This window comes from Colias eurytheme, chromosome 20 (genome assembly GCF_061535395.1).
Source record: "Colias eurytheme isolate Ceu_HAF_F1 chromosome 20, ilColEury1 Martin Lab GWU primary, whole genome shotgun sequence".
Taxonomy (NCBI): domain Eukaryota; kingdom Metazoa; phylum Arthropoda; class Insecta; order Lepidoptera; family Pieridae; genus Colias; species Colias eurytheme.
The window spans coordinates 3,547,205-3,574,967 of NC_142999.1; the positions used below are offsets into that span (position 1 = coordinate 3,547,205).

At 34.7% G+C, this 27,763-nt stretch overlaps 1 protein-coding gene across 1 annotated transcript in view; it reads left to right on the top strand.

The window, feature by feature from the left end:
- Spec2 (CDC42 small effector protein Spec2) overlaps positions 1 to 27,763 on the top strand; it is a 53,662-nt gene that overhangs the window by 18,297 nt on the left and 7,602 nt on the right. The window contains exon 2 of the mRNA XM_090113820.1: positions 12,349 to 12,839. Within this exon, the coding sequence (XP_089969946.1) occupies positions 12,698 to 12,839 (142 nt within the window). The 5' untranslated portion in view covers positions 12,349 to 12,697. The remainder of the gene's footprint in view (positions 1 to 12,348; positions 12,840 to 27,763) is intronic.

Below are 27,763 nucleotides of genomic sequence, written 5' to 3' on the forward strand. Positions count from 1 at the left end.
ATCTATAACCCACATATTAATCAGAACATGACTCCTTAATGCAGATAAAAAATTGCATTCCTGAAGACAAGAGGGAGTTGTTCTATATTATGACGAAAGCACATGAAACTTATTTGGAACTGACCTACCACAACTCACAAGGACAAGTTCAACATAATACTTTATATTGAAATCATTTCATAAAGAAATATAAAAAGCATTAATTTTCCTTACCAATACATTGAGTTACTATGTACTACGTACTAGAGAGGACATCGCTACTACACTATTTGTAACACGAGTTAGAGTCAATCGTCTCAAACCAATTTTTTTTTGTTACATTGATTGGTTTTAATTGATAAGTTTATTCATATTTTTTTTAATAAGATAAACAATATTGCACGCCTCATAAGCGAAGCGTTGAGGTGGGTACTACTGTCACTTCGCGCAAAACGTCTGATTTTTCAAACTTAAAATGTCTTTATGTATCATACATTGCACTTGTAAGATAATACATACACACACACATTAAGAAAAAACACTATTTTTAACATTCATGATATTTTTGATGTCATTTTTGTTATTTAAACTAGTTAAAAAACAGTTTAAAAAAGTTCTGTCTTGGACGTCCGTGTGTCTGTATGTGCGGAGGATTTTCTTGTTAACACGATAGCGACCGAAATACTTTACTAATCGAGTCTTTTTTTTTTCTCTTACGCTTGAGTATGCTCAGGAATAGAACCCTTTCATTTTTCAGGGTCTGATTCGATGTGGTTTAATTGTTATTAAATAAACAAAAATAATAATTAATAAATAATTATTTTAAAAAAATTATGAGGCGTGCACTTTTGGATTTTCCAAACTATTTATTTGTTACATTGATTGGTTTTAATTTATAAGTAATAAAAGGCAGAATATCTACAAAGTGTATGACTCACTAGCCGCCACGCGCCGCTGCGCTTGTCGCACAAATTTTGTTCGTGGTGTTCTCTCTATACGTAAATATTACCTCAATGTACCAATATGATATTTTACGGGAAGTAGTTATCAAGTAGTTGGAAGCCAGCCAGTCTAAGAGCTGCGATCAATAGCTTTGTCTATGGACTTAAGAGTACTTAGTAAAGTGATCCTCTTGGATGTTGTTTCAGCATTTTGTATGAAAAGGGATCATTTAGTTAAGTGCTAGTGGTGACTATAGTTTCAATGTGTATACTTTTATTTATTTTAAAGAGTTGTTCTTGTATTATTTTGCTCTTAATTTTCGGTGCATATTGCATTTAGACGTACCATCGAACAGTTTATATGTAAATATGTGTATGTGGTTAAGATATTGGCTTCTCTTTTTATATTTAAAGTATTTTAAACGATTTTTTCCTCTTATATCTAAAAATGCGTGGATTTTGGTAGATATCTTTTCTATAAAGTAAATATTTCTCGATTCATCAGTATCGTCTATTAGGACACCATTTAATGTATATTGTACGTATAAATTAATTACTTACTAATACTGTACAACATTGCACTTTATGAAATATCTCGTCAGAATTAGCTCGTAACCAATCGAAGGTTTTTGCGTTCAAAGTGTATTGTCAATGAGGCTTGGGAAATCGTTGCGACATTTCAATAACAAATGTTTTATTTTATTTCTAGCTATTTTTATTGCAATATATCTATACTATTATTATTATTATAATATATAAAGCTACACTACCACTGACTGACTGATTGACATCGGGTTTCTCGGAAACTACGGGGAAAGTTGGGGGGATTTCGACGTGGACGTGTAGAGGTGCTCCCAGTGACCACCGGAAAAATATTGACATCTCCAACACCCTGGACAAGAGAGTGGACCCCTGGAGGTGCGCAAAAACGGTGATACCAGGAGGGGGGGTGTCTGAACAAAAAATGCTCGGAACTGGTGGCGATTACCAGGGGTGGTGGAAAAATGGCGATTTTCGCGAAAACAAGATGGCCGCCGTACTTTGCCAAAATCGGCGTTTATGCATCCTTACGTCTCAAATTTGGCACACGTGCTCTGTTCGAGCCGGCGAATCGATCGGTGCCCCGTTCGAGTGGCTCCGGGCCCCCGTTTCCGACTTTCATACATTGGAAAATCCAACGGCCCGCGGAAACGGTGCGAGTTGGGTGGGGGGTGTCGGAACTAAAAATGATCACCACCCTGGGACGCTACCAGGGAGCCATAGTGGGTCGCTCGATTTTGGAATTTTTCCATTTTTGGCGCAAACATAAAAACGTAAATTTAGACGAGGTGGCGCAACGGAGAAACACACCAATGATGCATTCATACTCGCCCAGCTCCCAGGATATCCAGAAAAATCCGAAATTTTGAACTTTCTCACAGCCCGCGGAGACGGTCAACGGCCCGCGCAAACGGTAGCAGCTACATCTGGGGTGCTCAAACTAAATGTGTAGTAGACCTCGAGCAATTACCACAGATAGTGAAAAAAATTCAAAATGGCGGAAAAAATGGCCGCCGCCATACAAATGCTAAAACGGCCATCGCTGGTCCGATCGCGCTGAAACTTGGCACAGGGGCTTTAATCGAGCCGCACATTAAGTTGGCATACTCATCATCGAGTTTCCATCGCTGGTTTCCGAGTTTCATACAACGCGAAATTCGACGGCTCTCCGAAACGGCGCCAGATAGGTGGGGGGTGTAGAACTAAAAAATGATCAGGAAGATGGGGCGCTACCAGGGCAATGGAGAAATTTCAAATTGGACGCAATTTTTTTTTCAAAAATGGCCAATTTTTCAAAGCAAGATGATGGCGCCGATTACTTTACGATCGGTCTGAAAATTAGAAGACTGAAGACTTATGTGCTCTAATCGGCCAGATTTACAAAACTGCATACTCAGAATCTCACTCCGACCCTCGGTTTCCATTTTCCATACATCACGAAATTCAACGGCTCTCTGAACCGGTGGCAGGTAGGTCGGGGTCGCCCAAGTAAAAAATGCTTCAAAACCTGGTCCGCTTCCAGGCATATAATTGTTTTTGTTAAAAAGCGAAATTTTTTTTTTCGAAAATTTTGTATAGAAATTTCCATAGTAGGAAGGGTAATTGAATAGCAATGGCAAAAGACGGCACCGCGGGCTGCTTGCTGCCCGCGCACCGCGCAACCTCGAAGGTCAACAGCCTCCCGGAGTAGAAAATATTTATTAACTTTTGAACTACCGCACGAGCCAAGCGAGCGAAGCGAGCGAATCACGGTAGCGGCTGGCGTAAATATTCAAATAGGTAGCGAGGAGCGAAGCGACGAGCGAGTTAGGTTAACTTTTGAACTACCACACTAGCCAAGCGAGCGAAGCGAGCCAGTCACGTCAGCGGCCGGCGTAAATATTCAAAGAAGTAGCGAGGAGCGAAGCGACGAGCGATTTAGGTTAACTTTTGAACTACTGCACTAGCCAAGCGAGCGAAGCGAGCAAGTCACGTCAGCGGCCGGCGTAAATATTCAAAGAAGTAGCGAGGAGCGAAGCGACGAGCGAGTTAGGTTAACTTTTGAACTACTGCACTAGCCAAGCGAGCGAAGCGAGCAAGTCACGTCAGCGGCCGGCGTAAATATTCAAAGAAGTAGCGAGGAGCGAAGCGACGAGCGCGTTAAGTAAACTCTTGAACAAAAGCGACTTTAGGGCGATTCCCACTCAAACAAAAAAACTACGTAGGTTAGGTTAGGTTAGGTTAGGTTAGAAAAAAAACGACTTCAAAAACAGAAAAGTAAGTTCTTATTTTTAGTGCCGAAAGCATAATGAATTTGATTTTAAACGAAGCTACTAAAAAGACTGAAGTTTTCAATATGTAATAATATACACATCTTCACACATTTATTGAGTGAATGAGCCAATCCTTCACGCTTTATAATCGTAGGACTTACACCAAGAGTAGTGTAGATTTTGTATCGAAAATAGCCAATTTTTTGTATCGCGAATAATGTTATTGAATTGCAAGTAGGTAGTTCTTGTATCGAAATAATCTTAGTTCTTGTATCAAAAATAGCGTAGTTTAATAAGTGTTTAGTGTTTGGCACCGACTTCAAACCTATACAGTGAATAATAACACAACTAAATAATATTTAGTAATTAATTATTTTTTACTTTTCCGTTTTTGAAGTCGGTTTTTTTTAAAGTAGTTATTTTAATAGTGTAACGATATCTTATTCGATACACCCTTTGACTGTATAGTCCTATGGCTTTCAGTTAGATATTTTTAGTGCCGAAAGCATAATGAATTGGATTTTAAACGAAGCTACTAAAAAGACTTGAAGTTTTCAATATGTTTTATACATCTTCACACATATTTTATTGTCTTGAACAGTTTATTATGAAAAGTCACCGCTATTGATTAGACACCTCAAATAAATAAAATTCGGGATCACGTTTCAAAAATTTAACCAATATTTGAATAAGTAATTTATAAGCAGTTTCGACTGACTGTAGAATCGCTGTTAGCAGATGTAACAAATGGACAGGAAATTCGAATGCATTTTCAAATGACTGAAGATTTCTGCCCTGGGATGAGCCGCGAGCTGCTTGCAGCTCGCGCACCACGCACCTTCGAAGGTGGACAGCCCCCCGGAATAGAAAATATTTGAATGGGAAATTTATAAGCACTTCCGATTGACTGTAGAATCGCTGTTAGCAGATATTAACAAATTGACGGGGAATTTTAATGCATTTTCAAATGACTGAAGATTTCTGCCCTGGGATGCTTCCGCACCACGCTCCCTCGAAGGTCGACAGCATTCCAGAATAGAAAATTTATGAATTGGGAATTTATAAGCACTTCCGATTGACTGTGGAATCGCAGTTAGCAGAAAATTATAAATGGACTTGGAATTCTAACACATTTCCTAATGACTGCCCTATTGCTTCAACCCAGGGGCAAAAGGGGCTCGCGGGCTGCTTGCAGCCCGCGCACAACGCACCAGCTAGTTTTATTATAAAGCTGAAAAGTTTGTTTGTTTGAACGCGCTAATCACAGGAACTACTGCCCCCCTATGCAAGTGGCTTTCTGTTATCTACAGCTTACGTCAATCTCGTACATTCGTAGTCTATTCTATTGAACGCTACGCTAACAGAAAGCCACTTGCATAGGGGGGCTGGTCCGATTTGAAAAATTATTTCGGTGTTAGACAGCGGTTATATATAAGGAAGGCTTAATAGGCTATAATATATCATCACGCTAAGACCAACAGGAGCGGAACAATGCGGATGAAACCGCGGGGCACAGCTAGTACCTACTTAATAATATTGAATTAGATAATGGCTCGGTTTTAAAATTTATACTTAAACGTTATTTGAGATGAAAAAAAGCATACCTGTTAATAAAATTAATGAATTGCTTTGAAACTACTTCTCTTTTACTTTCTTATCGAAAGTTTTGAAATAAATAGAAGTAAATTGAAATATATCTAGGTTTTTTAATTAATACAATGCCAATTATCGTCTTAACTGTTCCAGTTTCTACAATACAATTAAGTTGGCAATGTGTGAGATTCTTGTAAATGAAAGACTGTCTCTTTAATAACATTAAATGTTTTTTTTTTTATTGAAGTTACTATTAAACGGTTATTTATTTAAATATTTATATCATCTACAGTTTGGGGTAATCCACATTTAAACATATTAATTCACATCCATAACGTACCAATCCACACTGCGGTTACCCATCAATATACCGACTGCTCCCTAGAACGCTTAACCACAACAATCATAACACTGAACCATCTATACAACATGTAATTATAAATACCCACATTTTAGAGTAGGTAAATGTCAATTCGGAGAATTATTTCGGATGCGTTTCAATACGTTTGTCCAGAAGTTAGATAAGGCGTGTATTACATCGTATTTGCATAAGTGTTATCTAACTATATCAATTGAAACCGGCCTAATAAACTGCGCTTTCCTTTTACTCGTCACGGTTTTAAATGGCTTAATAATAGCAATCAATTAGCGGCTTGAATGATAAAAGAATTGCTTGTGAACACTCCGAGGCTGTGAAATAGAAGTGTTATTAATGTTACAAAATGATACACACCTAATAAGTACTGATGATTAAAGTTTTATCGTAAGGTTAACCTTAGGATTAAAATCGTAATTTGTTATTACCTCAAACCTTTACAACGTTAGAGGTTGCATTGTAAGCATAGATTGTAAGATTATAATTAAAAATCTTCATTTTTTTGTAAAATCGATCTCCACAGAATGACCTGATGAAAATGTTTACCTACGAAATACATGTTTTCTGTCGTTCTTTAGTGCTTTATAGGATAAGTCCGTGTACAAGTACCTACTTAGGAATAGCCGTATATTTTGCATAAATCTCTAGATAAGTATCAGGTAGTATTGTGCTTCCTGTATCTTATATAATATGTTAGTAAGGAATAGAAATATTACATAAGTGAAGTCCCGTGTCCCCTTAGTGGGGTAAGGGGCAGATGCATTATTCATACATCTGTTTCACTGATCGATTTTCTTTAGGGACAAGTAGGTGATCAGCCTTCTGTGTCCTGCCAGACCGAGTTTTTTTTTTTCTTCGTCTCCACCGGGAATCGAACCCAGGACCCCTCAGTTCTACGCTCACGCGTCAACCACTGTACCAAGGAGGCGGTCTGAAATATTACATAGGTATCTAAATAACTCCCTATTTGTCGGCCTCTTCATATCTCATAATACTGAGAATCTATTAAAGATTTCTCAGAATATCGTTTTACTAAATGGCTGTTTAGATAAACATATTTCAATACGACTCTGTCATCAAGCACACTAATTGTCGAGATAAGCTTAATGGTCCACATACCTAGAATGTCAACAAGACGTAGGTACCGTAACTATTAATTATTATTTATTGGGAACAATAATGTGTCTGTATAACAAGTAAATCAAACAGACCATATGAAAAAGAGAGTAAGATAATATTATAGAGCGATAAAGTTATTTTGACCAATTAAGGCGGTTATTTTGAAAATATGTATATATTTCTGAACATTACCTACTACTAATTGAAAATGCAGTATTGATAAAATAAATAATCTACTTATTGAAACTACAATAACTACAGGACATGTTAACGAAGTCTAATAGAATTTAGTAAAATTATCACTTCAACATAAAGAGCACACTCCATATTTTTGCCTTCATCCCATTAAAAAATACAACATTTAAACTGGCTACAGTCAAGCAATTAGTTGAACAAACGTCCTTTCTCGTTTACACTTCAACTGCATACGAAAAGCTGCAAAAACAATCCCCATTTATGTTCCCGGAAAGTGGGACGAGCTTTTTGTGTCACGCAGTTGAGGAAATCATTACCGGGATTTGGGTTAAAACTCTAAAATATTTATTTGCACAAAGGTCGGAATAAAATGGTTGTAATTCAATTTGAAAGCTGATTCATAATCTCTGGTGCAGATGCACCAAATTTAAGTATGTTCTTCCATGGACCGCTTTCTGAAACTTATAGCTAATTCATAAAACTTAAAATAAAAGACGTGAATTTTACAATGTTACAATGTTATATTGTGAACTTGTGCATTCAGGGACCTTCCTTACTAGTAAGGATTATTTATGTTTATCCCATGTTTGATCTGAACTTTTTATCTTCAGAATTGAATATAGGAATCGTAACTTCAGTTAACCACAATATTTAAAAGAGATCGTCCTATAAAAGAGGCATCTAATTACTGACAATTGATTATTTATACAGGGTGTCCCAAAAAGTAGTGATATACGGAAGCTGGGAGGTAGAAGACCTAGAGGGCTATCCGAATCACCCCCATGTATGTAATGCGATTTTTCGTATTTTCGGAGTTATGACGTTTTTTTTCAATTTTTCACCTATCGCCGAGTACGATGAGATTTTCACTCATGGTGACGTCAATTATTGCGGTAGATGCTTGATTTTTTTTGTGTGCTAAGCTAAAAGATAGGCCAATTCAGTATGGTAACTTTTACTATCGTTAGATCTTTGAATGGAATAAAAAAAAGAATTAAATGCCAAGAAAGATAAAATTACCCAGTATGTTCACCACTTCAAGGGCCCGTAAAAAAATAAAATCACATAAAAAAAGTTTTCCTTTTGGCTTTTAAAAACTTGCTCTATCTATCAGGTAGCTACCCTGAAAATTTCATTTTATTATTCAGAAGGCTTCGATCGAAAAATTGAAATCTAAATTTGGTACGTGCAAAAATTGAATTAACATTATGATTAATAAAAACAAATTAAAACCAATAACAAGGTGTTCAATTACCAGAAATTTTTAAAATAACCCCGCTGTTGCTCAATGCAAGTGCGACATCACCGTAAAAAGTTGTCTTTTAAATGTCTGAATGCCCTTTTATCATTTTTAATGGTTTCTTCTGCTACTATGAATTTCCGGGTAATTTCGTCCAAATTGTGGCAGTCTCTCGTCTTTGTAGTATCCCCACGGAAAAAAATCAATAGGGTTTATGTCCGAGGACCGTGGAGGCCAGGCTAAAGGGCAAAGATACCCTGAAAGATGGATTGGTTGTTGCAGCCTGCGCATGCGCCGGTGACTCCTGCCTTAAAGCCTGGCCTCCATGGTCCCTCGACCTAAACCCCATTGATTTGTTTCAATGGGGATACTAAAAAGACCTCGGCTACTTGAGAGAATGCCACAATTTGGACGAAATAACCCGGAAATTCAGAAGAAACCATTAAAAATGATAATAGGGCATTCAGCATTTAAAAGACAACTTTTTACGGTGATGTCGCACTTGCATTGAGCAACAGCGGGGTTATTTAAAAAAAATTCTGGTAATTAAACACCTATTTATTGGTTTTAATTTGTTTTTATTAATCATAATGTTAATTCAACTTTTGCACGTACCAAATTTAGATTTCAATTTTTCGATCGAAGCCTTCTGAATAATAAAATGAAATTTTTAGGGTAGCTACCTGATAGATAGAGCAAGTTTTTAAAAGCCAAATGGAAAACTTTTTTTATGTGATTTTATTTTTTTATGGGCCCTTGAAGTTGTGAACATACTGGGTAATTTTATCTTTCTTGGCATTTAATTCTTTTTTTTTATTCCATTCGAAGATCTAACGATAATAAATGTTACCATACTGAATTGTCCTATCTTTCAGCTTAGCACACAAAAAAAATCAAGCATCTACCGCAATAATTGACGTCACCATGAGTGAAAATCTCATCGTACTCGGCGATAGGTGACAAAATTGAAAAAAAACGTCATAACTCCGAAAATACGAAAAATCGCATTACATACATGGGGGTGATTCGGATAGCCCTCTAGGTCCTCTACCTCCCAGCTTCCGTTCATCACTACTTTTTGGGACACCCTGTATAGAAAGTGTCACAAATGACACCCACAAAAACTGTACCAAGCGAAATTAAGCGTTCCGTAACAACTTTTAGCACTCACTTAAAAAACTTTACGTAGCCAATTGCGTCTTTTACAATACACACTTGATAAACGATCAAAAACTGTCAGATGCTTATCAAATTCTGAGATAGAAGGACTTCTTTATGACAGATCACTGATAAGGTTCCCCGAAAGAGGCCAAACTTTGAAACTCTTGAACCTTGCGCGTTAAAAACAGGTAATTTCGTAGAGGTTATTCCTCCAGTAAGGCCAGGGACACATGCTGTGATGGTCTATAAAACCCTAATATGCTAATTATTTATTATATACATAATCGCTCTAAATAATAATCATAAACTTGAGAAATTAGACCATTTTTATAACCTTATGTCTATTGTTACTTCTGGGTTGTAGGGAGAGATTGCTCATAAGACAGCCCTTTTTACGTTGTTCCCAATGTTTGTATTACTTAATAAATGTAAAACAATGAATTTGTAGCTGCCATGAGTCACGACAAAAGACGTAGTTATTAACTAGCTGTGCCCGCGACTTCGTCCGCGTGGAATAGTGACTGCATAGTAGTTACTACTTAACACACAATTATTGAGTAAACACGTCTTGAAACACGTACTATCATATACAACTAAATTATAAGTACTTACACATTATTATAAAGTTAAGAAATAAAATAAATAATAACACAAAAGAACTGTTAGTAAAATTTATTACTAAACTGAGCTATAAAACTTAGGTACAGAAGAGTTCAAAATTCCCAGGATGTGGCTATTCTCCCGCTCCCATATTCCTTCTACTTTCACAGACTTTCAACTTTTCCCTTTCACCCCTAGTAAATGGCAGAACCGATTTTGATCTAAACCATGTCTAATCATACCTATATATTATGTACATGTCATATCCTTTCGTATGGTACTCCATTTGGATTATTTATCCCCACTATCAGCCCTAAGGTGCCCTATATGTAATAAACAGATTAACCAATTTTGATAAAACATGACTAATTGTAATTCACACGTCATTTGATATGCCGCTTGATTATATTATTTGACCACATTCGATTATTCATTCCCACTTTTACCGCTATAAATCAATAAATGGATGAACCGATTTTGATTAAATATGCCTCATCATACTTCTCACGTCAGGTCATGCCCTTTCATTTGATATGCCACTTGGGTATATTATTTGACAACTTTTATTCCCACTTTTATACCTATATCCAATAAATGGATGAACCAATTTTGATAAAATATGTCTTATTGTACTTTACACGTCATGTCTTTCATTAGATAAGTCACTTGAGTATATTTGATAAAATTTATTTATTTATTCCCACTTTTACCCCTATATCAAATAAATGGATGAACCGATTTTGATAAAATTTGACTAATTGTTAACATGTCGTCTATTTTCATTTGATATATCACTTGGGTATAACCTACATTAACAACCTACATTAACAACTAACATGCGTTTTTTTCACCCCTATATAATATAATAAACAACTAATGTAACAAAAAAACGCATCTAATTCGTATTACCCGTTAGCGAGCTACGGTGGCACAGACAGACACGCAATACACACATAGCGGTCATAACATCCCTCTTTTTGCGTCGGGGGTTAAAAATATAATACCTACGACATAATTTCAAAGACCTTTTATATAGAAAATTTACCTAGAAGTAACCATAATGCTATTTGTGCAGGTTTTAGACTTATGAGCAAAAATCTAAATAAAGGTCCTTTGACCCCCCCTACTACCCCCTCAGCATAACCACCCCCCCCCACGCTTGGGGACTTTCGATATGATCATCTGGACATGTCAAGGAATAACTTTAGCGTATAATTTACGTAATAAAGTAATTCATGTATAGAATGCCTTAGCAAATGTTCGCTGTGATTACTTAAATGGTCATAACTTTTTTATTTATGAACCGATTGACATGAAATAAACACTAAATGTTAAATGAAGCTTACCACAATATATTAGTGAAAACTGCATCTAAATCGGATAAGCTGTTTCTGAGATTAGCGTGTTCAAACATACAGACAAACAGACAAACCGACAAACAGACAAACAGACAAACAGACAAAAATTTTTTTAACAACAGTTTTGGGTTTGGGATCGATTTAGTAATAACCCCTGCTAATTTTTTTTTACATATTTTCATTGTACAGACACCACTTTTCTAGAATTTTATTATATGTATTGATGATGATGATAATTAAATCGACACACATGATTATAATAATATTGAAAGTATAACCGTAAACATGTTATCACACCTAATAATGCCGTTCTAAAACTGAGTCATATTGTTTTCTTCCCTACATAATGATATTACCTATATAATGAGTTTACCTTAACGAAAACAAATTAGGCGCAGCTGTTTACAATAGTTAATTAAGAATTATTTTTATTAAAAATAATTCTTAATTAACTATGTAATACCTATTTTGTCAAACGCTTTTATAGTTATAGGGGCCCTTTCCTCTACAATAAGTTCATTAAAAGATTAAATGTAAATATAATAAATGCATCTATATATATTTTTAAAAAGAGATTAGAACAACTTTTACTTAACTTAAATTATAGTGAAACTGAAGCATTGCTTGTCAGTGAAAAATAAAACACACATACACACACACACACACACACACATAAACATGCACACACACAAACACACTCACATGCACACACACTCGCTCACACATACACTGGAGTTTGTTAAATATTTTATTTTCGTTTTTCGTTTTTTGTTATATTTCTTACACTGCAATGTATAGCTTTTAATTTTTAGAAACTAAAAATACTTCTGTAACATAGGAAGAGACTAGTTTCCCACAACACAGGGGATCCTAGTGTGGGGACTAGTGTATTCTAAAATGATTGTACACTGTGTTTTGAAACAAATAAACGATTTTTATTTTTTTTTTTTTTTATTTTTTATTTATTTATTAAAACTGTAATATTTCTTTTCAGATGTTATCTGTGAACCATGCGATCAACACTATCAGCACATGAGAGATCAGCGAGGACTTGTCTCACCGCCTGACGTTCGCAGATAAACGAAATATATTTTCGGATTACATCAAGACAACTTCAGTTCTGTGTGGCTGAACACGAAAGTGACCGCCAGTTCTCATTTTAAAAATAGAATCAGGACTGGCCATAATTTAAGACAAAAAAAAAGAAATATTACCAAACAATTTAAAAAAATCAGAAAAATATAAAACTGTTTGTGGCCAGTGACTGGTGAAATAAAAAAAATTCAGTGTCGCGCTCTTTTGCGTGTATAACATTGAAGTTAGTGTAAAGTGGACATTTAAAAATGGCAACAACGGGCAGTGAAATGTGGCTCCAGTGGTTCGCGTGCTGCTACCAGCCAGCCGCGCAGGCGCAGCGCACTCGGCGGAGAATAGACCGATCTATGATTAGTGCGCCAACTAATTTCCAACACACTGGACACATAGGTAAGATCCTTATTTTTAAAAACATACGCGATATATACTCATAATACATATTTAGGTATTCTTAATTTTTAACTGACATTCCCAAAAACGACAAAAGGTTATCAATTTGTGGCGTATTTTTACCGTATAATGTAAAGACTAAAGACCCTAAGTTGATGCATCTATCGATTAAACACAATACAATTTTAAAAAGTTAAAATCTCATTATTCTAGAAACAACCGGCTTATAAGCCCTTTATATTTTTTCGAAATCTTTATCACATCACTAAAGCCCTTGAAAGCTTACAAGTGGCTGCTCAAAGAGATATCGAGTTAATCCGATCATCCGTATATCGATAAAATTGTCATCGATTATCGAATTATCTCACTTAAGTACGCTTTGTGTCGATGTTAACGACCGCTTATTGTGTGAAGTATATAACTTATTGATGTATTTACATAAATACATTATGAACTACTCAACTATGGAGTTATTGCCGGTTCTTCTCCATAGATGCTGCTTTCCGAATCGGTGGTAAATGTTAAAAATATGTTATGACGATTCAAAAGTGTTTCTAGAAGAAGCCTAATTGAATAAATAAATGTTTGAGTTTGAACTTACTTATCAGGACAAGACATAGATTTTTTATAAGAATGTGATATTTAATGCCTTAATGGTACCTATATCCTAATTAAATTAAGGATATATTGTAAAGTGACTGTCATATTATACTTATAAATTTATTTGCAAAAAAGCCACTTAAAAAATGATTACTAAATATAAATTTAACTTTTACTTTCGACGGATATATAAAAACCACCATACTAATTTCCAATAAAGTAGTTAATCGTTTTTAAGTCTGGTTTTTGTGTGGGATAACGTATTCGACTTCAAACTCACCAATCTTCTATTATCGAATATATTTTATTAAATAAAAAAGTGAAATTGTTTTAATTCCGGTTTCAAAGTAATTTTGTAAGATTCTGGGAAGTAAGTTAATCAAATCAATACTCATGTGTATGTTGTCCATACAAAGCTTTATAAAATAAAATAATTTCTTCTTTACTATTTATATATTCTAAAATTCGTATCTAAATCTTCCTTCTTAAAAATTTATTTAACAAATTGTAGGTACTATAGCATAAAAGAATCAAGATTAATCATAGAGCAACGAATAAACTTTCAATAGCTATTGAACGTCCTATATAGGGCCGTCCATTGTAATATATTGTTATTGTTATCTATTACATATAATAAATCTGTAGAAGGGTCAATTCTGTACATTGAAAATATTGAAAAAATAAATAGCAGGGGGTGTTACTGAATCGATACCAAACCCAAATATGTGATTAAAAAAATTTTTGTCTGTCTGTCTGTCTGTATGTGAAGACATCACGTGAAAACTAACGGTTCAATTTCGATGAAACTTGGTATAATTATACCTTATTATCCTGGGCGTAAAATAGGATACTTTTTATCCTGAAAAAATACGAAGAAAAAAAATAATCTTAATTTTTCAGTTTTATCCATAGACGTTGTTCTGTAGAACAGCGAACACACGTTGGGTATTATTATAGGCCTAGCCGTATTTGAGTCCAATAGATATTTATAAGATGTTATTGTCAGAGTTACTCAAAATAGAGAAATAAACCATCCACACGAAGACCGACATCCGCGCGGACGGAGTCGCGGGTGGAAGCTAGTATAATTTAATATTTCTTGATACAAATGTACATAACATATGTACCTGTATGCACAGTCCATCTTTTCATAATATCTATATACGACCTATATAACATCGTGGTAACATTAAAATTAGAATTTTCTTAATCATTCGTATGTAAAACAGTGCCTAAACTAATTAGTCTAAATATTACCAAACTACACAAAATTCACGCTCTTTAGTATATAATTAGACCTTCTAGAAAGGACTATATTTAAGTTAATGAGACATCATCTGTAACCAGCGAAAAACGCTTCTAACTAAACTAATATTTAAATGCTTTTTGTTAAATAATTATGCTCAGTACTTTAGCCGGTATATTAACGAAAATTAACATCCATTCTGTTTAGTCACACCTCTCCTTTTACAAATAAAATAACCCAGTGTGTCCAAGTATTATTTATTCTGATTATCTAATTACCAACCCGTCTTCCCATCTCAAGTTTTATCTAATCGCGAATGCATGGAAAAACATAATGACGCAGAAAACAAGTTTTCCGTATAAATGTAGTAGCAATACTTTTATGGGCTAGACATCGACTGCATCTTTTATGCAGGACAAGATTTATGATTTATGGGGGATTTATGTCTTATGTAGAAGACAAGTCTGATTACTGAGTTTTTAATTATATTAAAAGTTTTTAATTATAAAATTAAGTGCCTCTGATTGTTTGACTCGTCGCCTTAAAAATCCAACTATTGATGAAATGTTTCACAACGTTTCCATTCATTTTCTTTTGCATAATTTTTCATGCTAGCCTATCTAAATTCGCCATATAGCCTTGTAACTTATAAAATACCTTTAAAGACAATATTAGAATAAAATAAACCAAACACTCGGCCTTCATGCCCTAAGTGTACGTTCTAAAATAAATTGAGGTGCAAACATTCAATTCATATATTATAAATCATAATAAAGTATATATTAAACATTTTAGCTGACGTTGTACCTATGGAGCAGAAACATTTCATATCCATGTCACAGACAAAGTTTTATTTTAGGCAAATGGGTGATCTTCTTTTCTAAAAGATATCCTCATTAAATTCTGTTATCAGCTCAGAAACTACATATGTGTGTGTGTCTGACTGGTTGGTTTGGTTGGTAGTGGCCCTGCCTTCCAAGCCAGAGGTCGTAGGTTCGATTACCACTCGGGGCAAATATTTGTGTGATGAACATAGATGTTTGCTCTGTGTCTGGGTGTTAATCACTACATAGTACATATAAAACAAAGTCGCTTTCTCTGTCCCTATGTCCCTATGTATGCTTAAATCTTTAAAACTACGCAACGGATTTTGATGCGGTTTTTTAATAGATAGAGTGATTCAAAAGAAAGGTTTTATTATATAATTTATTATGTTTTAGACAAAGCGGGCGAAGCCGCGGGCGGAAAGCTAGTTATCTATATAAGTATTTATTTAAAATTATATTTATGTATGTTTATCAGCCATCTGGTTTCCATAACACAAGCTTAGGCTTAGTATGGGATCAGATCGTGCCGTGTGTGAAAATTGTCCTGAAATATTTATTTATTTATGTTCTACATCGTCTATAAAGAAACTTCTTGCCAACTAAAGAAAAGATTACAAGCGTACTAGTTATATAAACTGATTCGTATTCAAGTCACACGTACTGACGTACAGTCCCTTTTCGGTGATGCCGGTTCTTCCTTTTATAGCTCAAATTGTTGACGATATACGTGATACAAGCCGTGTTGAGTTGCTTGTATGTTTTTATATATATATTTGGTATATAGTGTTACTTATAATAAAGCGTACATACCCATGTATTTGCTTAATAGTTTGAACCCTTTATGGTTGTAGTTGTGCCTACGTGACTGTTTGTAGGGTTAGTTTTGAGGGTCCTAGATGTGTTGCAATTTGGTTTTGTTGAGTTATGAGTATCGATAAAACCTTAGGAAAAGTGAGTCTGTTTCATGCTTACTAATAAATTAAACAATCAAGAACGACATAAAGACGATGCTTGTAATAAGGTGTATAAATATAAGCAGGATTATTTTATAATATTCCATCAGGCCCCGGAATCACAGACACAATAGAAAATCTATTGTGTCGCGGTCGGATCTGGCCGCTCGGTGGTTGAGAGGATATGAAACATAAATTGCTTTTGCCTATTGCGTTAAATTGGTAGGTACCTACGTATTCTACGTAAAGCTGAAGTTATTTATGTATTAACGAAGCAAAATAAACAATATTTATTACACCGAGGTATTCAAATCAAGATGTTATTAACATTAAATGCCCTATATTAATCTTAGAGCCTTCTATCTAGTAAGTCGATTAACATGCAGTACCTAAGTATAGGTAATATAATATCTTACCGTTCATTGACCTTAACTAATTGCAAAAGTCATTCAAACGCATACGATTGGTACTAAATTTATTGTTAATTTGTGTGTCAAGAGTTTTCTAAGAACTAACTCAAAGAATAACAAATGGCTGTTTTAAAAATGAGCTAACTTTGCACAACATTTTGACACAGATCTGTCAAAGTTTGATCATTGAAAAATATAAATTATATTCTTGTAACTATAGAGCTATATTTTTTTAAATACAATATCATTTCATAAATTATATCTTTATTCTTAAACACTGATGAAAGTAAACAGAAAATTAAATTAATAATAAAAAAGTAATAAAATATATGATTATATGTAATATATTAAAGTATCGTGTTGAAAGAATTTATGAAATTAGTGATTTAGGTACCTATCCGATATTTTCGCGGCAAAAGCACTTGTAGTCCGTTTTCTTATGGGAAAAGGTATACATTTTTGAGTAAAGCAATGAAATTTGGTTCGAATGTTGTACTCGTCCACCTAAGCCCAAATCGCCTGGTAGCCAGTGTCTACTCCCCGGCAGAAGGGAGGGAGGGGGGGTTATAGAACAGAGCGCCCGGCGCTCGGAAAATAAATTCTGGCGGATTCATTTGGCCCTTTGAGTCGAGTTTGGTGTCGTTATCAGGTAACTAGATGATGCCCGATTCATTCTCCATACCAGTTTTTTAGGGTTCCGTAGCAAAATATGTCACAATCTTTAAAATAATAAACTTTTGACAGTGGCAAAATCCAAACAAACCAGTATATCTTTATATTTTTGTATCAAACTTGGTTTATAAAAAAATACTTTCTGAAAGGCCATTTCATGCAGATTATAAAAACATTAACATGTAACATATATCTTACCATTTTCAATGTGAAATAAATTATAGAAAGTACAGGAACGTTCGTCAGCGCAGCGTAGGGGACGGCTAATAGACCCGAAAAATAAGCAATAACATAAAACAAAAACCAGTCAAGTGCGAGTCTGACTCGCCCATCGAGTGTTTCGTACTTATTTGTCCTATACCATGTTATCTTGTCTGGTAGGACCTGGTTAACTGATACACACACACTTTCGTCTTTATAATATTAGTGTGATTTTTAATCATCTTTAAATTATAAATGAAGTCAGGCAACATTGTTAAAAATAAAGATATATAATAATATAACGTTTTTGTATTAATAATAATGACAACCACCTCCACAATTACATAATTCGGTACATTTGAGCTGGCGTATAAAACACTTCAATCTGGAATTGCAAGATTTCACGCACCGACATCTTGTCAATTCAAAGCTTCTCTTTTCTTTTTATTTCAGATGGGCAAGGAATATTTTGATTTTTTTAGGTCCCTAAATATATACAGCCTGTAAAACTGCCCTTAAGGTGTGTTGTTTAAGAGCAGCTTCTGTGGGAGGCAAATTTTCGATTTGCCTGTCCGTTTTTGTGAAAAATTTGTTTGCGACCCTCATTTACTGTCACAGCGGGGTACAATGTGAAAACAAACATGTACTTATAATAATTATAAAAAAATATAAGTTCTGGATAAGAGTATCCTTAAAATATCGTGACCGTCCTTACCTATCATGCATTGTAATCACAAACTTTTCAATTTCACTGTCTGCATATTTGCCACTGTAAAGTGCTTCAAATCCTCGTGTGACATTCGGATATGCCTTCCATACCTCAAATGCATGTGTACCTATAGTTCTTTTAGACCTTCTAGCTTTGGAACACACGATATAGTAGTAGTAGCCAAAATAATGTTAAGAACAGTCGACAGATATGGCTAGTACAGAATATCATGTATTCCAAGCTAGAAGGTCTAAAAGAACTATAGTAAACATGCATTTGAGGTATGTAAGGCATATCCGAATGTCACACGAGGATTTGAAGCACTTTACAGTGGCAAATATGCAGACAGTGAAATTGAAAAGTTTGTGATTACAATGCATGATAGGTAAGGACGGTCACGATATTTTAAGGATACTCTTATCCAGAACTTATATTTTTTTATAATTATTATAAGTACATGTTTGTTTTTCACATTGTACCCCGCTGTGACAGTAAATGAGGGTCGCAAACAAATTTTTCACAAAAACGGACAGGCAAATCGAAAATTTGCCTCCCACAGAAGCTGCTCTTAAACAACACACCTTAAGGGCAGTTTTACAGGCTGTATATATTTAGGGACCTAAAAAAATCAAAATATTCCTTGCCCATCTGAAATAAAAAGAAAAGAGAAGCTTTGAATTGACAAGATGTCGGTGCGTGAAATCTTGCAATTCCAGATTGAAGTGTTTTATACGCCAGCTCAAATGTACCGAATTATGTAATTGTGGAGGTGGTTGTCATTATTATTAATACAAAAACGTTATATTATTATATATCTTTATTTTTAACAATGTTACCTGACTTCATTTATAATTTAAAGATGATTAAAAATCACACTAATATTATAAAGACGAAAGTGTGTGTGTATCAGTTAACCAGGTCCTACCAGACAAGATAACATGGTATAGGACAAATAAGTACGAAACACTCGATGGGCGAGTCAGACTCGCACTTGACTGGTTTTTGTTTTATGTTATTGCTTATTTTTCGGGTCTATTAGCCGTCCCCTACGCTGCGCTGACGAACGTTCCTGTACTTTCTATAATTTATTTCACATTGAAAATGGTAAGATATATGTTACATGTTAATGTTTTTATAATCTGCATGAAATGGCCTTTCAGACAGTATTTTTTTTATAAACCAAGTTTGATACAAAAATATAAAGATATACTGGTTTGTTTGGATTTTGCCACTGCCAAAAGTTTATTATTTTAAAGATTGTGACATATTTTGCTACGGAACCCTAAAAAACTGGTATGGGGAATGAATCGGGCATCATCTAGTTACCTGATAACGATACCAAACTCGACTCAAAGGGCCAAATGAATCCGCCAGAATTTATTTTCCGAGCGCCAGGCGCTCTGTTCTATAACCCCCCCTCCCTCCCTTCTGCCGGGGAGTAGACACTGGCTACCAGGCGATTTGGGCTTAGGTGGACGAGTACAACATTCGAACCAAATTTCATTGCTTTACTCAAAAATGTATACCTTTCCATACAAGCATGCCCATAAGAAAACGGACTATTGTATGCTCCCGTAACACAAACATGTAGGTACTCGAAGAATATAAATGAGCCAGACGCACATTTGAATATATTGCAGGAATGAATTCTAATTATGTATTCGATTCAATAAAAATTGCACCAATTTTATTACCGAACTTGAGAAGAAAAGCATCAACTCTATCTCTTAAACTTGGAATTAATGATGCTTTTTCATAATATTTATTATTTACCAACCTCGCTACAAATGAAACTCATTAAAAACTTGTTTTACGGTTTACCGCTATGCAAACTTGAAATCATCCACAACGGTGATAACAAATGTTACATAATTACAGGTTCAATTTTGAAAACCTTGAGTTTTTTAAGCTCTTTTTGTTTAAATATTCATTCTGTAAAATATATTCTATGTTTTTACAACATAATATTTATCTGTGGTAAATATCACTGGCACATTGAAAAATCATCTTTAAAAATAAAATAAAAACGCGGGAAGAGCGGGCGGCAATGGAAATGTCATTACATATTTAAATTTGGAATTTAACTCCGTATGGAGAACATTCATTCCTTGCCAGTCCAAAATAAACTGAAGTTCGCCGTGCCAGTGACTCATCGCTACATAGTCGTGTGTAGTTTGTACTTTATTTTTTATTGGAAGCTATCGAGTTATCGACCTTAGACTCAACTATAAATTATAATACGTTTGTAAAATATTCCAAAGATGTGATGGTTCATGGTACGTTGAACATTTGCCGAATAGTTACCTATTTTCAAGTATAGCGTTTAGCTATTTTGTGTCAAATTGGCAAGATTGAAGATTGGCAAATTTCAAAAATTAAGTAAGTACCTAAATTTTATGAGTCAACACATTACAAAATCTGTAACAACTAACTGATACACTCATAAGGAAGTAATATAAAAAGGATGGATTTGGAATTTAAAAGAAAACTACCATAGCAAAGTTTGAATACATAACTATAAAGGAAAGCCAAAGATCAAAGAGGTTAAATGCTTACCTAATATGCTAAAATTTACTAATTTGATTGAGGACTTTCGATGTCCAAATAATGTCTAACGTTTGCGTCATACTATGAAGAAATTAATTACATATATTATAATCTATCACTACATAGTATAAAACAAAGTCGCTTTCCCTGTCCCTATGTCCCTATGTCCCTATGTCCCTTTGTACGCTTAAATCTTTGAAACTACGCCACGGATTTTGATGCGGTTTTTTTTAATAGATAGAGTGATTCAAGAGGAAGGTTTATATGTATAATAAGATCCATTAAGTAGTGGAGAAGTACTGTTATTTTTGAGGTTTCTAATGTGATGTCGTAAAAAATTACATTTATTCCGCTTACATTGCAAACGCAGGCTGAACCCTACGAGTTTTATCAAAATAATGTACTAAGTATTATACACATTGAAAAGGTCTACAGAAAAGTCCGCGATGGTATATGTCTATCTCTTATGGATAACCCACAATAACTTTTTTTTGTCATTTACTTTTTACGACAAATAATGGCTAATTTTCGAAGCGATTTTAACCAATACAGCATTAATCCTTAACCAATTAAATACCATGGATACATTGTTCATTTAATATAGATCTATATGGCCCTTTACACCGTATGATTTAAGTGAATATTTTCGAAGATATTACAGATTTAAAAATTGCGGGACGTAGCGTTTGCGGCCGCCCGGCTATGTATTTTATACCCGTGCGATGCCGGAGCGGGCCGCTATATTTTTATACCTATACAACGTTCACAATTTTTCTGTAGTGTATTTAGTATCAGCATTGCACCCGTGCGAAGCCGGGGCGGGTCGCTAGTATAATATAAAAATGAATCCCAAAATGTGTTGGTAAGCGCATAACTTGAGAACGGCTGAACCGATTTCGATAATTCTTTTTTTATTATATTCCTTGAAGTACGAGGATGGTTTTTATGTAGAGAAAACGTAAATATGTACCACGGGCGAAGCCGGGGCGGACCGCTAGTTTAAAATAATAATATAAATAGTGAATTTTCCGTCAGCACAATATAAACATAATTAAAATGTTTCGCAACACATGCGGTATCGTTTTACGGAATGAATATGACACGTACGAACTAATTAATTACAGGGAGGGCTTATCGGGCTTTTCAATTACCTTTTATTAATGGACTCAAACGTTTTAATTGTTGCTGTACTCATCTTACGCAATGCTTCTGTTTGTCTTGCTGAGAGATTAACAGCCGGTTTCTGAATTGAAAATTGATTTGGTTAAGGTTTGAGAAAGCTTATGTCAGATACAAGAAGCATTTTGATTTGAGTATGGTTAGTGACGTTCTTTACGTCAAACTTAATTCAAAAATTGTTATTATTTTTAATTATGAAAAAATCAAACTAAAGGTAAAAATTCGTATAAACGTACATATTATGCAGTTATTCTAAGCATAATGGTCTCTACTAGGGATGTAACGATACATGATTTTGCCGATACGATACCGATACCGATATTTGTGGTAATGTATCGGCGATACCGATACCGATACCGATATCGATGGCTTGGTAGAAAAATAAATAGTGAATTATGCATAAAAAGTTACTAACATTTAACAGAGACAACTGTTAATCGTATTCTTTTAAATAAAAATGCCAAATCAAAAAACAACAAAACCATTTATTTTAGTATTATTATTTTACAAAGTCAGCTAAACTTTAAGTAATACACATACAATCAGTACCTAATAAAAGCTTACTATTGGTAGAGTTTTTTCAGAAAACAAAGTGCGCACGCGCGGGCGGCCTCCGGCCTCCCGCATCGTTCATTGGGCGCGGGTTTTTGAATTTTTTGATATCAAAAAAATTGGTTGTTTGTAAAGTAGGTTTACGATCGAGATGTTTACGTACGTGATAACATAATGCAGTGGCAGCGCTCGAGATGAAACGGGAGATCGGTCCGTCTCTCTCTCGTTATACCTGCGTTCGCGCTCGTGAGGTTTTGGTGTGACACAAGTTTATGAACATGTCACCCGACTAAAACGATTTTAAAAACGTTATCACGTTAGAAATTAAAAAAAATTCAAAATTATTTATTTCTTTCCTTTACATAAACAAAGGAGATGGTCCAAAAATGTGTGGACCAAAAACCCAGAGTCGATTTAGACAAATTGGTTATCATTGGCTTTATTATATTGCACAATTATTTTTAATGTACATGAACGATCTCTGCTCCCTTTCCCTTATATATACCAATTTGTTCTCTTTTGCTGATGACACAGCTCTCGTATTTTATTCTGACTCTTGGAATGAAGTAAAAGCTGTAGCTCAAAATGGTCTTCTTACTGTCGCTTCTTGGTTACAGAACAACCTTTTAACCTTGAATATTGACAAAACTAAATTCATTAGTTTCAGTATAACGAGTCGCTCTGCCCCACCTACGACGCTAGATCTTCGAATCCATTCGTGCACAAACTCTTCTTTTTGTGCATGTCCATCAATTGTAGAAGTTAACGAAATCAAATATTTAGGAGTCATTATTGATTCCAAACTTTCCTGGGAACCTCAGATAAATACACTATCCTCCAGGATTAGAAAGCTTATACACATATTTAAAAAATTACGTTCAGTTGCCGATGCTCATACAATAAAACTAGTTTACAAAGCACTCTGCGAATCCATTATTTCTTATTGCATTTCAGTCTGGGGAGGCGGTGGTCTCACCCTGATGCTTAAAATTGAGCGCGCTCAACGGGCAATACTCAAAGTTGCTTACAAGAAACCTTTTCGGTACGCTACTTCTGCACTATACGCCGACGCAAAAGTTCTGTCAGTCCGTCAACTTTACATTCTGGCTACCGCACAAAAGTTTCACAAAATGTCAAAGCAAACCTTTGCACCAATATCAAGAGCCCCAAGACGAGTCAATTTCACGCTTCCGAAATGTAATACCTATTTTGTCAAACGTTTTTATAGTTATAGGGGCCCTTTCCTCTACAATAAGTTTATTAAAAGATTAAATGTAAATATAGTAAATGCATCAATATATATTTTTAAAAAGAAATTAGAACAATTTTTACTTAACTTAAATTATAGTGAAACTGAAGCTTTGCTTGTCAGTGAAAAATAAAACACACACACACGCACACACACACACACACACAACACACACACACACACACACACACACACACACACACACACACACACTCACTCACTCATACACTGGAGTTTGTTAAGTATTTTATTTTTGTTTCTTTATAAGTACTTCTTACACTGCAATGTATAATAATTAATAGTCTTAAATTTAAAAAAAAATCAAAATATATTTCTGTAACAACGGAAGAGACTAGTTTCCCACAACACAGGGGATCCTAGTGTGGGGACTAGTGTATCTCTATTACGTGCCCGTTGTTTTAATATGCAATTTTTACTGTATTCAAACTTATTGTACTACACTGTGTTATGAAACAAATAAATGATTTTTATTTATTTATTTATTTATTTTAACAATTTACCCCACCGAAAAATTAATGCCCATATCCATGGGGTATAACAGTTATAGGGTAATAAAGTATATATGGAAAAATCATGAGTAACTTGTTATTTTTACCACTTTACAAGACATGTCAATGTAAGTTTGTGTATTTGTCTGCATGGGTGTGTGTGTGTGTGTGTGTGTGTGTGTGTTTGTGTAGCTCATTGTACAGTCAACCGCAGAAAGATTTGATAACAAAAATAGACATTTAATGATTTAGATTTTTTGGACACTTATTAGTTCCTTTTGGTGTAACATCTTTTTACGGTTGGCTTTACCTGTTTTGTCTCATATTATTTTTCAGTTATTTTTATTTATTAAAAAAAAAAGAAAATGGTGGGAAATATATTTATTTATTTCAATTATTTAGGCTCCGAAACTACTGGACCGATGGCGATGGAGAGAGCTATGCTTGGAGTTTCCCTCCGTGATCGAATTAGGAATGAGGAGATCCGGAGACGAACCAAAGTCACCGACATAGCTCTCAGAATCCCAAACCTTAAGTGGCACTGGGCGGGGCACATTGCTCGCAGGACCGATGGCAGTTGGGGCGGAAAGATCCTCGAATGGCGGCCGCGAATCGGAGGACGTAGTGTTGGTAGGCCCCCCACATGGTGGACCGACGATCTGGTGAAGGTCGCGGGTAGCCGCTGGATACGGGTGGCACAGGACCGATCGCAGTGGAAAACCTTAGGGGAGGCCTATGTCCAGCAGTTGACGTCCTTCGGCTGATGGATGGTTTAATAGTATACTGCTGTTGTAAAAACTGGTAAAAATAACAAGTTACTCATGATTTTTCCATATATACTTTGTTAGCCTATAACACTCATACCCCATGGATATGGGCATAAATTTTTCGGTGGGGTAAATTGTGTAATATAATAAAGCCATTGATACCCAATTTGTCTAAATCGACTCTGGGTTTTTTTTTGGACCATCTCCTTTGTGATTGGAACATTCCTAGTAAGCAAATAAAATGCTTGTGTCAGGAGGTTCCGCTCTTCCTTAACACTATTACAGAAACAGAAATAAAACAATATGAATGAATACAATGCAAAAGCATAAAAGAAAAGAAAGAATTTAATAAAAAAATATCGGTATCGGTTGATTTATTATCGGCGATACCGATATATCGGCTTTGCCGATATATCGGCCGATATATCGGTATCGGTATCGGTATCGTTACATCCCTAGTCTCTACCATGCGTTCACAGAGATAAAGACAAAATGCGAATTAAAATTATTTCCTAGGTACCTACTTTCTGTTTGTCTGTCTCGTTCACTTCACGTAAGTACTTATTTCACTTCCTCAATGCAAAGTTTCACAAAATATAACGCAATGCCAATCTTTATAATATTTCGTTCAGCTATTTAGCCATACCTAACCGTGAAAAGTGTGACATACAGACAGACACTTTCACGTTTATAAGCTTATAAATATCTAGGCGACACTTATCAATTATTACCCGACTTCAAAAAAAGGAGGAGGTTATCAATTCGGCCGGTATGTTTTTGTAACATGTAAAAACAAAACAATTAAAATATTTTAAACATGTTTAATTTTTTTATTTTTTATTTTATTTATTATAAGGTACCTTACAGCTAGTGATACAATTTTTGAGATGAATAAATACTAAGCTACGCCAATTAAAAGGTACACCAATAGGTAGTAAAAATAATTTACGTATGTGAACAAATACTAGTATAAGAATTTTACAAATGATAAGAGAAAAGATTTTAATTTTTTGTAGGTATAAGTAAGCATTGATCAAGCCCAATAAGTATTTATAAAGAAAGGAAATGTTTTAAATATCTTCGAATTCAAATAAATTAAAACCAATTTAATGTAAGTAGGATGTGATTGTGTGTGTGTGTGTGTGTGTGTGTGTGTGTGTGAAAGTGCGTGTATGAGAATGTGTGAGTGTTAAAAGCTAATGTATTATATTATTATGTGAGCTGAGCTTCAGTATGTATTAATTGTAAAATTTGCTTTTTAAAGCTAGAACGTGATAAATAGAAGGGATCCACAGAAGAAAATTTTTTATTATAAATGTCCGGGAGCCTGTGGAACGGTGACATTTTTAGATAATTAGTTGATGTAGCCGGCACGTGGAATAGGCGTGTGTGGCGAGTACGCTGTGTGGGTACAAGATACTTTATATTTTCCAACGCTGTGGAATAGTCAAACTTGTTGTTCACGATATCGTATAACAACATAATGTCTATTATATCTCTCCTATCCTCCAAAGTATTTAACCCATAATGTGCGCAAGCCTGTTCATAATTTAACGAATAATTTTTTGTTTTATAATTCATTTTGTTCACAAATTTTTTTTTTGTATCGCTTCCAATCTTTTAATGTGACATTTATATTGCGGTCGCCAGATCACACTTGCAAATTCGAGAACACTACGTACGTAGGCAAAATAAAGAACTTTCAAGCAAGTAATGTCGTTAAATGGATCAGCTTGTCGCAAGATGAAACCTAGATTTTTGTAGGCTTTATGAACAATAAAATCCACGTGCGTACGATATGCAAGTTTGACGTCCAGAATCACATCTAGGTCCCTTACTGAAGTAACAGCAGGTATAGATTCACTATTAATTTTATAATCAAAACAAATAATATTATTATTTCTATTACGGGTAAAACTTATTTTTTGGCATTTTTTTATATTAATTGATATTTTATTTAATTTATAATAGTCACTTAATCTATTAAGATCATCTTGAAGACATTGACAATCGTAAGAGGAAGTGACTTTTCTGAATATTTTTTTATCATCAGCATAAAGTAAGAAATTAGAATTTACAAAGCAGTTACCAATGTCGAATAAGTAAATGTTATACAATAAGGGACCGAGATGCGATCCCTGCGGGACGCCCGAAGTAATATCAACAAAATCTGATTTAAACCCCCCTAGAATCACCGATTGACTGCGGTTCCTGATATAAGACTCTATCCATCTGAGAAGATCACCCCTGATACCCACCGCATAAAACTTACGGATAAGAACATTATGACTTACTCTATCAAATGCCTTCTCGAAATCTGTGTAAATTACATCGACCTGTGCTCCTTCACTCATGTTGTTATTTATGTAATGTGTTAAGTCTAATAAGTTAGTAGTAACGTTCCGTGATTTAATAAAACCGTGTTGTTTAGTTGGAATACATTTAAGTGTATGAGTGTAGATTTTTTGGTATACTAGTTTTTCCAGCATTTTAGCAAATATAT